A 13,324-nucleotide genomic window follows, 5' to 3' on the forward strand; every position below is an offset into this window, starting at 1 on the left:
TATTCCCTTCTCGAAATCAGATTCAGATCAATCAGAATTGTGTAGATTTTTATCACGTATCTTTCTCTTCTAGTGGATTGGAAATTTTGATGTTCATTTTTATATTTGGAAAAAAACGTACACAACTTACGAACACCCAATACTATGTATTTATATATATATATTATTTACTATGTCTTTTACTATGTTTCTTGATATGTATTTTGTTTTTCAACTACGTATTTACTGGGTTTTAAAATATCTTTTTTACTATGCCTTTTACTATGTTTCTTACTATGTATTTGGTTTTAACTGTGTCTCTTACTATATTTCTTACTATTTTTTACTGTATGTTTAACTGGGTTTTCAAGTACGTTTTTTACAAATTTTTTTTGCTACATTTTTTCTATGATTTTTACTATGTAATTTTACTTTGTTTTTACTATGTTTCTTACTATTTTTTACTGGGTTTTCAAATACGTTTTTTCACTATAATATTACTACATCTTTTACTATTTTTTTTTGCTATGTATTTTACTATGTTTTTCACTATATTTTCACTATGTCTAAATTTTTTTTATGTATTGATTACTGATTTTTATATATTTTTTTTGACTGGCTTAGAACGGGGTAAATAACCCTAGTTAGTTAGTCAAAGCAACTTTGTATAAATAAATGCATAATATTATGATAATAATAATATGTGTCTGCGTGCATTCCTCATTCTTCCTTTCTTTACAGGTGTGGTAGTCAGCGGGTGGTGCGTACTCGGGACCATTTTGGGCACGGTATGGTGCTCGTGGGACGCGGCCGGGCGATCCTGGGTGAAGCTGAAGAGATACCAGAGAGCCGAGAGCAGACTGAACCAGCGCAGATCTGGCAGCACCGACAGAAACTGGAGACAGAGGTATCGTTATCTGTCACGACCTAAAGAAAAAAAAATTCAATTAAAATAGGGAAATATCTCATACTATGAATACCGATAAAATATACGAAATGGATTTAGAATAAATAAAATTTTAAAAAAAGGTTTTCATTTATAACTTTAAAAAAGAAATTATAAAAAATAGGTCACTCGAAAAACGCGACATTTTTGGCATTGATAATTGTGATGCCAAGATTCGTGACGATGTTTTATAAAAATTTAAACGGTTAGGAACAAATATAAAAATTAACACGAATCGTGGCGTATTAGGGGCGTGGCCAATGCAATGACCGTTTTTTCGAGAGTTCAAAATCTAAAAATGTTTTGTATGCCCAAAATTTTTTTTTACTTGACAGTATTTCATAGACCCTTATTACTTTAAAAATGTAAAAAAAAATACACGTTTTTTCCTCATTATTTTATGTTCTATAAAAAATTTAACGGTTAGGAACAAAGTTAAAAATTAACACGAATCGTGACGTATTAAGGGCGTGGCCAATGCAATAACCGTTTTTGCTGGAATTCAAAATCACAAAATTTAAAAATATTTTTTATGCCCAAAATTTTTTTTTTACTCGACAGTATTTCATAGGCCTATACTACTTTAATAATGTAAAAAAAAAAATACATGTCCTTGTTATTTTATGTTCTATAAAAATTTTAAACGGTTAGGAACCAAGTTTAAAATTAACACGAATCGTGACGTATTAAGGGCGTGGCCAATGCAATAACCGTTTTTGCGGGAATTCAAAATCACAAATTTAAAAATATTTTTTATGCCCAATTTTTTTTTTACTTGACCGTATTTAATGGACCCATACTACTTTAAAAATGTTAAAAAAAATACATGTTATTTCCTTGTTATTTTATGTTCTATAAAAAAATTAACGGTTAGGAACAAAGTTGAAAATTAACACGAATCGTGGCGTATTAGGGGCGTGGCCAATGCAATGACCGTTTTTGCGGGAATTCAAAATTACAAATTTAAAAATATTTTTCATGGCCAAAATTTTTTTTTTATTTGACAGTATTTCATAGACCCTTATTACTTTAAAAATGTAAAAAGGAAAAATGTTATTTCCTTATTATTTTATGCTATGTAAAGGCCATTTACACATAGAAAATACAACATTGATTTGTTCCATATCATGTATACTACATTTTCACACAGAAACTTCAATTTTTTTATTTAAAAATTTATTTATTAACCCTTACGGATTATTGCATTCATTTTACAAAAATAATATATCCATTTTTTATTCATACTCTGTTGTTCAAAATAATATTTTTTACATCTTTTGAAAAGTTTGTCTGAGTCTTTTGTTTAGTTTTGTCTGGGAGTTTATTGTATAATTTCAGTCCCTGGTTTATTAGTCTCGACTGTCTTTGTCTTGTTTTAGAAAGTTGTATATGATATTTTCTGATATTCTCGTATTATGTCCACGTTGACTACAATTTTTTACAAGTTTTAGTTCTTCGTCTAAAATTACATTAGTGGCTAATTTATGGATAAATTTTAATGATTCTAGTTGAAAGAGTTCAGTTATTTTTAATTGCTTAGTTTGTTTGAAAAGTTCTTTATTTTAGTTGCAGTTAGAGAAGTAAGGTTAATATTATATTACTAACTTTAATATTATATTTTGATGTCTATGTAATCTGTTTATGTCATTTTGATATCCTGTTCCCGATAGTAGTTGCATATAACACATTTATTTTATTTTACTTTAAAGACAATCGAGGGTAATTTTGTTTACTTCCTATTGTAATCGGGGCCTTGGCAGATGTTACATAGTGTTTAAAGTGACCAATGATAGATCACAAGCCTCGTAAATAGATGCCTCGGCTTCCATACCGCTTACTCACTAATCAAATTCAATTTAAAGCATTTCTTAAATGTTCCAGGAAAGTATTAAGAGCTTATCAAGACAGCTGGGACCACCGTTGTAGAATTCTCTTCTGCTGTATGAAGCCTTCAGATAGAGACAGGTATGACATGCACACGTGTTTTAAACCCATATTCAAGCCTACCGTAGGTTCTTTTGCCACTAAGAACCAGACACTTGCTTATAACCAGTCGCGTGCACAGAGCTTTTAACTAGGGTAGGCAGTAGAAAAAACCTTCGTTTTATACAATACTAGCTGACCCGACAGATGTTGTCTTGCCCGAACGTTAGCTTGCCTTGGAAAAATACTTTTTATTGATAAATAGCTATCTAGGTACTTGTTTATGGTTGAGTTCCAAAAAATAAAATAAATATTTTTTTCAAATATGGCATTCTTTTTGCAAACGTCAAACTTCGGTCTTCGCACCAACAGAGGAGTGTACTTATGTAGGAATACGATTTTTAAAAATTTAATTAATTTAGCATTTTTTTAGTATTACCAAAAATCCAGTAAAAAGAAATAAATGGGTAGAAATTATAAAGAATTTAAGGAAAGAATCCGATTGAGATCCACAAAAAACAAATGCTGTTTGTAAACATTCAAAAACAAACTTTTTTTACAGACAAAAAAACAACATCTTTCCTTTTTTGTAAATGCATTTTCCTCGAGTGCAACCCTAGTAGATTGATGAATATAACATTTATGCTCTTTACTTATTTTTTACACAACAGATTGAAAATTTTAATATCTACGAACACGCACAGAGCAAAGATCTATATTTCTCTGAAAACCACACGTAATCGGTTAAGCCGTTTAGAAGGAGATCAGTGACATCACCTGTACAATTATATGTATAAAGATTAGTAATAAGTCTTACCAAACAGTTTCCTTCACTCGTCACATTAGTTTTTTGTCCATAAAGGAAAACCAAGAAAAAGCGTTGTTTCTTAAAACGGTTAAACACACATTCCCGTCACTATCGCAAGTTTCACAGAACTCCATTTTAATGTTTTATTAAAAAAATAAACGTAAACCGTATTCTCGGTTTTACGAAAGTGATCGATTTGAGGCGTTTGAGGTTATGTATTTGACATTTGATCTTTGACCGTCTTTTATAAAATAATAATTGAAAAAAACTCTTGATGTCTGCAACGTATTTGTTTGTTCATGAAAAGCCCTGCCTTCAAAGTTAACCATACACGCATAATTATAACAACAAAAAAAACCCACACATACACGTTTTGTTCATGTAAACAGCAGCTTTAGTATGAACAAAATAAGCATTTGTAGTTTGTGCCTTAGTCGACCCTGGCTGATGGCGGCGCGCCGATCGGTACGACACAGTACTTAACTGAATTTTATCCAGTGCATTTTTCAAATAGTTACTCGCATATTTTATATTATTTTTTGTTATTGTTTTAATGAAATTCTAGTAGGGTAGGCACTGCTTAGGTGCCTATATAGAAAACACGCCACTGATAACTGAGGGGAAAATAATGTGTTGTCAAGCACAGGTTATCATAGAGTCGTAGAGTGTTTGCAGGACAATACAGCTTGGTAGTAGATTCAATAGAATAAATTATTAAAGATGTCTTGTCATTTTATAGAAGCAGTTTCACCGACATAGCTCGACTCCTCAGTGACTTCTTCCGTGAGCTGGATGTGGTGCCGTCTGATGTAGTCGCTGGCCTTGTCCTTCTGCGCCAGTTCCAGAAGATAGAGCAGAAGATCATCGTAAACCAGGTGATAATGATCTCTGGAGATTATTATTAACTTTCATTTTATCTATCAGTTATCTTAGTTAGCTGTTGGCGTATTTCAATGTCTCCAAAACAAATCTAGCCCATTTTTTAGGTTTTGTGGACTACATTTTAAGACCTGCTCTTGTGGTAGCTTATTCTTACCATTAACAACCCTATTGGTCAAGAAATACCTATGTGGGTTTAAGTTGAATCTGGTTTTCTCAAGCCTGAGACGGTGGCTTTGAAGTCGAGCATCTTATTTTAGTTTGAACATGGAATCCAAATTTGGGCAAGTATGGAAGTAACCCCTTTTTCACAGTTCCTGAAGCATTGTGAGACCAAAAGTTTCTAGTCTCAGCGCATACGGAAGCCGTTTCAGACTTGGGGAGACCTTTCTGGCTCATCTTTGGATATGCCTAAATTATATTTGAAGTCAAACAAGAATCCACAGCAAAATATCCTTTCCCGTTGCAAATTAAATAAACATATTACAACAGAGATGAAGAACATTTAAGAGAAGGTAATATAGAAGTCTAGGCATCTACAGGGCTTATGACCTGTCAATTGCTGGTTTAAGTGGCCACTTTACACACTGTGTAACATTCACCATTCTCCCTATATTTGAACATCTATATTCCTTCAATTCTTTCATCTGTTGATGTTTGTGAAGTTAGAGAGCTGAAACCTTTATTTATGCGGGTGAGATTCATCTAATTGAATTATTTCACCTACATACTAGGCAACGCCTGAAAATATTATTTTTTCAATTCCTACACTTCTTCATGGACCAGGTAATTTATCAACAATATTTACACATTTTTCAATAACATAGACATATTTAACTGCAGTAAACTCACTTTTAAAACCAAAATTAAAAAACTATTATATGAAAAAAATTATGTTTCTTTTAAAATAGAAATAATATTTTTACATTATAAATTTAAGTTGTTTCTATTCACTCATATCAAACACACACTCACCCTGTACATAAACCTACCCTCACACCCATATACCATCACACACACATTCACATACCTACCAAAACCTATAAGAAAACTCCAAAATTGATGTAGTCAAGTCCATCAGAGATTTAGGAGTTGTTTTGGACTATAAACTGACATACAACGAGCATATAGATAATACAGTAAATAAATCACTGAAATTACTTGGCTTCATTAACAGAATATCCTCTGATTTTACTCATGTCCGTACAATCAAAACTCTTTATTGCTCGAAAAATAGCGTGGATGCTCGGACTAGAGAGAGATAATTATTCTTATGCTGAAATAGAGTCAACGTTAAATATTTCTAGTCTACATAAACGTAGAACTAATATTGACTCCATATATATGTTCGGCATACTAAATGGTATAATCGATGTTCCATCTTTACTGGGACAAGTAAAATTCAATATTCCGACTCGTAGATTGAGAAACGATGAAATACTGTTCATCGATCAGCATAGAACAAACTATGGCCTTCATTCTTCAATGACCCGCCTTTGTCGTATTGTTAACTCAAGACAAGATCTGGACTTTTTTGGTTAAAGTTTACAACGATTTAAACGAGCACTAAATTAATAGTCCAGATCTTGTCTCGATGTCCCTTATGTTTGTCAATGCTTCTTTCTTTTTTTTTAATGTTTTAAACTATTCTTTTATTGTAATATTTAAACCTTATAAATTGTATACATGGACAGTGTCCGTTAATAAATAAATACATAAATAAAACCACACTCCACTTTTTTACACACGCATCCTCACACAAAAAAAAAACTCGCACACATGCACTTCTATGAATTATATCTAACTGAACTGGATTTTTATAATTGTTTTTATGTGAAAAACTGATTTGGCTATATTTTATGTTTTTTTATAATGTTGTGTATATTTTTTTGTATTGCTGTTGTTTTTCTGAATAAACAAAAATAAAATAAAAAAAAAAATAAAAAAAATATACTGTATGTTAAATAAATCAGCAACGTCAGAATAGTTATTGCCGAGTACATTATGAACTAAAACTATTTTTATTTCTTGTAAAAATTTTGTGTTGACCAATTTCAGAGTGATCAATCCATCAGATCTGACAATAAGTTGCTATCTGTGAGTACAATGTTATTACAGGCATAAACAAATAATGCTTTTTAACACTTGATTAAGGGAAATACGAGGTATATCCAGAAATAAAGTTCCGTTTGTATTTCTTACCACCGGAGTGCTGTGATGCCAGTTTTGCGCATGCGTGTTACCACCCTAACCTAATGAGAAAGACTTGACACTATTATGAGTTAGCTGACTGTTGTGTACGCTTCGTGGTGCTTATGTATGATGCCGAATGAAATTGAAACCACCGCTTGTGAGATAAGGTCTGTAATTCATTTCCTTAACGAGAAGAACATTAAACCGGTCCACATTCATCAACAGATCGGTGAGTCGTATGGAGAGCATGTGAAAAGTGATTGGTGAGGCATCTTGAGAGGAGATCCTTAAGCCCACCATTCACCCGCAGCTGTAATAGAGTCCTGGGGGACTCTTGGTCAGCTGCGCATGGAGGAAAGTTATTATAAATATTCCTAAGGAATAAAAACTCTATGCGGATTAAGGAGGCGGAAGGAGGATGTATGAACAGAGGCCAACACGTCGTCCCCACCCCTCAGGATGGGGATCCTCATCAATTATCACAAACAATTTACATAAATAAACGTATCCAAATATACAAAAACAATTTCTTAAAAATATACTAGCAAAACAAACATAAGTCAAAACACGAATATTTACAATGAGAGAACGGCTTTGAAAAAAGAAGGACTCCCTGGGAGGTCAGAGGCAGAGGATCCGAATACCACCCCCGTAAGGGGAGGACAAAACAAAAGAACGTCTGCGTTCTGCTCGGAAGAAAGTACAGTCCCAACTGAATGAGCATCCCACAGGAACAGTTGCCTGTCCCACCATATTTTACCCACCTAGGCTAGGATTGGTGAGACGGTTCAATGAAGGTCGTGATAATGTACACGACGACGGATGAAGTGGAAGTCCCTTTTTATGAAGAGGGACTACAAAGGCTTGTGCCGCCCTACGACAATAGCCTACAAAATGGTGGGAGTTGTGTAGAAAAACAGTTTAAAGGTCTGTAGAAGTTGTCAGAAAATCAATTCTCAATGTATTAAGGACAATGCAGAAATAAAATCACACATTTCCTGTCAGTAAACAATTGATTACCAAAACACCTAAATTAGCGATGACAAGTTTTTGCTGACATGTGCGGATATCAGCCGTATTGATAAAATTGCTGACAGCCAAGGAAGTGGTTCATGAAATTAAGTTCCCAATAGAAAATAAAATGAACACCTCTAGTTACATAGTGGTTAGGCTGATTAAAAATGTGTCACAGCGTAAATAAATTCCTATACCTGTATCCTTTTCTCTCGCCCACTTGAATCCTGTCCCTTTTGCTCTTTTATAGTTCTAATAACTATTGAGTTGATTATTTTGCCACCTGGGGTCAGTGTCCGATTTGACCGCGATTGAAGTGCATGTTCGGTTTGGAGTTTTACCGCTTAAGCTACCGCTCGCTCCGCCGTATCGCCGTATCGCCGCCTCAGCTAAGCTCGGAGAAAATAAGAAAATCAACATAAAAGGTCAGTCCATTCATTCCATTTGCGCTGTGACATTTACAAAATTTAATATACCCACTGTCGAGAACCAGCTCACGCATCGCCACATAGTCAGATAACACAGTCAATCTGCCACAACACTTACTTCAATTATTCAGTTCATACAAGGCAGTTACAATATGTAGTTTGGTCAGCTACAGTGAGTTCCAACATGCAGCCCAGCTCAGTGTGCAGTGACTCAACGTAAAACTTCTAGGAAATAACCCTCACTGTTACTCTATTTATTCATCATGTAATAAATACACTTCAAGCCAAAACATCGTTTCTTCTATCAACCTCCAACTGGGTAGGAGCTCCCATGCATTCATTCCTACGTGTCTAAAGATTTTGCTTTAAACTGTTAAACGGAACTTACTTTCTGGATATATTTCGTAGAATGCTTTGAGGTCGGGGAACTAACAATTATTTAGGCAGAGGTACACTTGGGACGTATAGTTTTTTCCTCAAATCTGTTTTAAATTTTAACTGTGTTTCATCTTTTATTTTTCTAAAACCATTTGCAGGAAACCCCCCCCCCGTTCATCGCGACCCCGAAGAGTGCGGATTGGTTTTTAAAAAAAAATAAATTGAAAAATATAGAAACATAATTATATATAATATTCCCAAGGAGTTTTTAAAAAAAAAACTCATTTAGGGACATGCAGATAACAATATTTATTTAAAGACGTTTTTATATTTTAAACTATAACATTATTTACAAAAGCAGAATAAAAATTATGATACACTACAAATTAAAAGGGTATGAAAATATATTTAAAAATAACAAAATAAACATAATACTAGGTATGGAAATAAATTCAAAATGATATATACATTATACAATCTGGGAAAGAAAAATTTAAAAATATAAAATTTCTTCTTCTTCTTAGTTTTTTTGGCTTTTTTCACCCCTAACTGGGGTGTTCTAGCCAGTGTCAAGTTTAAGATATCTTATTGAAATATTTACACATGTGTTAATACTATATATAGTAAGTTAAAAAAATTACATGTACGTATATATACAAACTGAACTAGTACAAGAGTGCAAATGTCAAAAATTACAAGAATAAAAAAGTTTTTTTTAAATTAACAAAATATGCGCACCCAATACAGGTTAAAAAAATATCAAAACGTATTAAAATTACGTATACATAATACAAGCTAAAAAAGTATAACAAAAACACAAATAACATTTTAATAGTATTAAAAATTACATATACAAGCAAAAACGGTAAAATATTAAAAGTTATAAGTTCAAAATGCGCATTCTCTGGATAAACTAACATTATTTATTCAAAGTACTTCTGAAAAATAATTCTTCAATTCGCACGTCCTGTTTCTATATTTTGAAATTGGTACTTAAAATTTTTGTGGCAATTTATTAAATTCCTCGAAACCCATGTATTGTAAAGATCTAGTGCCAAACTTCGTAGACTTCACAGATCCAATATAAATATTACTTTTTGATCGAGTACTGTACTGATGGATGTCTCTAACGAAAGCGGGCTTTATGTTACTGTGCATTGAGTCAAGAGTTGTATTAATGATAGTGTCAGTTATCTTGAAATAGGAAAGCATGCCAAAAGGCATGAGTTTTGTTTCAAAATAAATGTCCCTTACATGAGTATCATACGGTAGGTGAAACACATTTCTGATCGCTCTATTCTGAATAACCTGCTTCTCAGAGATTTTGCTCCTAGTTGCAAAATATCAGTACTCTTAGTTGCAAAAGCTTTAAATATCATAAACTTTTTTGCTTACCCAAATTTAACAGACACATTCGCATCATAAATCTTTTTAGCCGTTCTTTCATCATTCATTCGCTCCACATGACCGAACCATCGCAAAAGACCTTTCTTAATTTTGTCGATAATGCTTAACTCAGCCTTGCATTCTGCTCTAATTTCATTAGGGCACCTATCATACATTGTTTTTCCGCACATTCGCCTGAACATTTGGTCATAATATTCATAATTACAATACACGTTATTCAAGGAATCTTCATGTTTCTAAGTTTCGCTCAGCAAAGTTTGGCCGTAGGTCCTTGAAAAATATTGGCCATTCCGAATATAATAAACTGCCTGATGAGCTAAGACACGAACAACTTAATAAAAAATCCAGAAGTGTCGCAAAAAAAATCGCAGCCGGCAGTAGGCATATGTAGTGCTGGGAACCATGTTGAATTTAATTTAATATTGATATTATGTATAGTCAAAAAAATGTTTTTTCTTATGGACGGTCCCAAATGAGTTTCTAGTAGTATAATATGTAATTTTTGTATTACATGTTTTATTAATAATAAAAAAATATAAAAAAATCGGGTCTACGATGTATCGAGGTAGTTAGTAAAATGAATATTGATGTCATTTAATGCCTGTGTGTATTTTTTCCAGCGTACTAATGATGTATACGAGTTCCTATCTGGTGTCCCCGTGACATCCAGAACACAGTTCCTTGCCCTAAACGATCCCGCCGAGTTGGAAATGTTTCAGGTACTTGAACATTTTATAAAATGTTAGTTAAAAAAATTAATGAAATTACTCGGCTTCATTAGCAGAATATCCTCTGACTTTACTAATGTCCGTACAATTAAAACTCTTTATTGCTCGACTGTTCACTAGGGTCCGATACTATTTTTTTCCGAATTTTGAAATGAAAGGGGTCTAAAAAGTTGCCTTTTGGATTACTTGGAATGAAAAAAATTTCAAAAAAAATATTCGATACTACTTTTGGCCCTGAAGCAGAGCTTAAAGTTTTCGAAAAAGTCGATTTTTTGCGCTAAACCGGTTGTCATTTCGTATTTAGGTAGGAAAATCAGTCCAATTAAATTTTATAATGTGCATTAAACCTTATTAAATAAGCATCTAAGGGCGTGAGTTGCACTTTGTTTTGTGATAAAAGGGTAGCATTGTTTTAATGATCCATTGTTTTCGTCAATATTAGCCAGGCGCTCAACGGAATCAGTTGCACGGAGTGTAAACTTCTTGCATTTCGGTAGTTGTAAAACGTGTTCGAATTTGTAATGAGATTAAGTTATATCTTTACTAACAAAAAAAGAATTTTTTCAATATAGATAAATTACAAAATGTTCAGACACTGATAAACTTCAAACCTCGGGTGAGGGTCAAAAGAAGTATGAAATATTTTTTTAAATAATTTTTACGTTCAATGTGATTCAAAACGCAACTTTTTAGACCCCTTTCACTTTGGTGTCTAAAAAATAAAAAACTTCATACATCATCAGCCTACTCTACTGTTCACCCTCTTCTAGAAAGAATATACCTCCGTGGTCTGGTCTCCATTCAATGTCAATCGCATAAATCACATTGAATCAGTCCAACATCGCTCGCTTCGAAAAGTAGCGTGGATGCTTGGACTAGAGAGAGGTAATTATTCTTATGCTGATATAGTCAATGTTAAATATTTCTAGTCTACAAAAAAGTAGAACTAATATTGACTTCATATATATGTTCGGCATACTCAATGGTATAATCGACGTGCCATCATTACTGGGACACGTAAAATTATATATTCCGACTCGCAAGTTGAGAATCAACGAAGTACTGTTCATCGATCATCATCGAACAAACCATGGCCTTAACAATTCTCCAATGACCCGTCTTTGTCGTATTGTTAACTGGAGACAAGATCTGGACTTTTTGGTTTAAGTTTACAGCGATTTAAACGAGCACTAAATAAATAGTCCAGATCTTGTCTCGATGTCCCTTATGTTTGTCAATGTTTCTTTTTTTTTTTTTTTTAAATGTTTTTTAACTATTCTTATATTGTAATATCAATACCTTATGAATTGTATATTTTATTTTATTTATTTTATTAGGTAAACAAACAGTATGTACACATATATTGCCAATTTCTTTGTATATTAGTGCAAGAAACTCATGCACACACTAAAAAAATTGTTTACACTTAAATATTAAAATTTTAAATATTATAATACACTTACAATAATTTAAATTATGTTCAATATAATAAATGTAAAAGAAACGAAATGAAAAAATATTTATATAATAATAATAATAAAGTTAAATGTCTGCTTCTCTCAAAATTTCTATAATTTTTGACCTTAATTTACATACATTATATATATATATATATATATATATATATATAGTTGGATAATTTATAAAGCGCCATTTTTGTGAAAATCACCTCAAGGGCGCTGTACAATTAATAAATATCCCAGTACGTCTTGCAGCTACAGAGCGCATGGACGGTTGGGATTCTAGTTCCTCGTTTTCAATTGAGATCAATCAAAAATTATAACAGATAGGAGCTAGATTACAGGACGTCTTGCAGCTACAGAGCGCATAGACCGTTAGAAATTTAGCCCCCATTTACACATTTTAAAAATTGACAAATAAATTTAGTGTATAAAAAAATAAAATAATAAAAAGGAGTAAGATTACAACACGCCTTGCAGCTACTATGCGCATAGACGATTGGAATTCTAGACCCCGTTTACAAAATTTAGGTATTTTAAAGTTGATATATGAAAGCTAGATAACCAATCATCGTGCAGCTATAAAGCGCATGGACGAGAGGAATTCCAGCAAAGTTAAAACAATATCAATAAATTTATAAAAAAATAGAGTATAGTAGTAAATTGGTCAAGTGTTCATGCCAAGAAGTAAGCAATAAAAAACTAAATAAATCAAACACTGTTTCAACTCCATGGTTAACAAAAGGAGATAGGTGTCCGAAGAGAAGCTTTTGTAGACAGTAGGTAGATATCGTCGCCATGTGGCCCGCTGGCTGGTAGATAGTTTCTGGAAACGCACGTGTGTAGTACTATTATGCCTTTTGTTCCAATGACTTGGTGTGCATTTTGGTCCGTATTATTTCGTTTTATGAGACGCAACATTCCTGTTCAAATTCACTTTTTTACATGAATATTACACAAACACGTGTATGAGCGGTTTGTCACACGTATAAATGGACAATGTCCGTTAATGAATAAATAAATTAATAATACAACAAGAATACTACTGGAGGACAAAAGGTATTTTCAAGAGAGGAGTTAAGGAGCGAATTTCCCTTAGTGGGAAACTCCTTGATGATTTTCCGAATGTTTGAGTTTACTGTTTACCATATTGATGTGCCATATATTTGTTTCTGATCCTA

General features: G+C 32.8%; 1 protein-coding gene across 1 annotated transcript in view; it reads left to right on the plus strand.

The window, feature by feature from the left end:
- Positions 1 to 13,324, plus strand: part of LOC148275436 (diacylglycerol lipase-alpha-like) — a 134,965-nt gene that overhangs the window by 69,658 nt on the left and 51,983 nt on the right. The window contains 4 exon segments of the mRNA XM_088235712.1: positions 721 to 886; positions 2,807 to 2,890; positions 4,396 to 4,531; positions 10,576 to 10,674. Coding sequence (XP_088091838.1) covers positions 721 to 886; positions 2,807 to 2,890; positions 4,396 to 4,531; positions 10,576 to 10,674 — 485 coding nt within the window.

The sequence above is a fragment of the Micrasema longulum genome, unplaced genomic scaffold, assembly GCF_059751315.1.
Source record: "Micrasema longulum isolate JH-2025_06_02 unplaced genomic scaffold, ASM5975131v1 h1tg001427l, whole genome shotgun sequence".
Lineage (NCBI taxonomy): Eukaryota > Metazoa > Arthropoda > Insecta > Trichoptera > Brachycentridae > Micrasema > Micrasema longulum.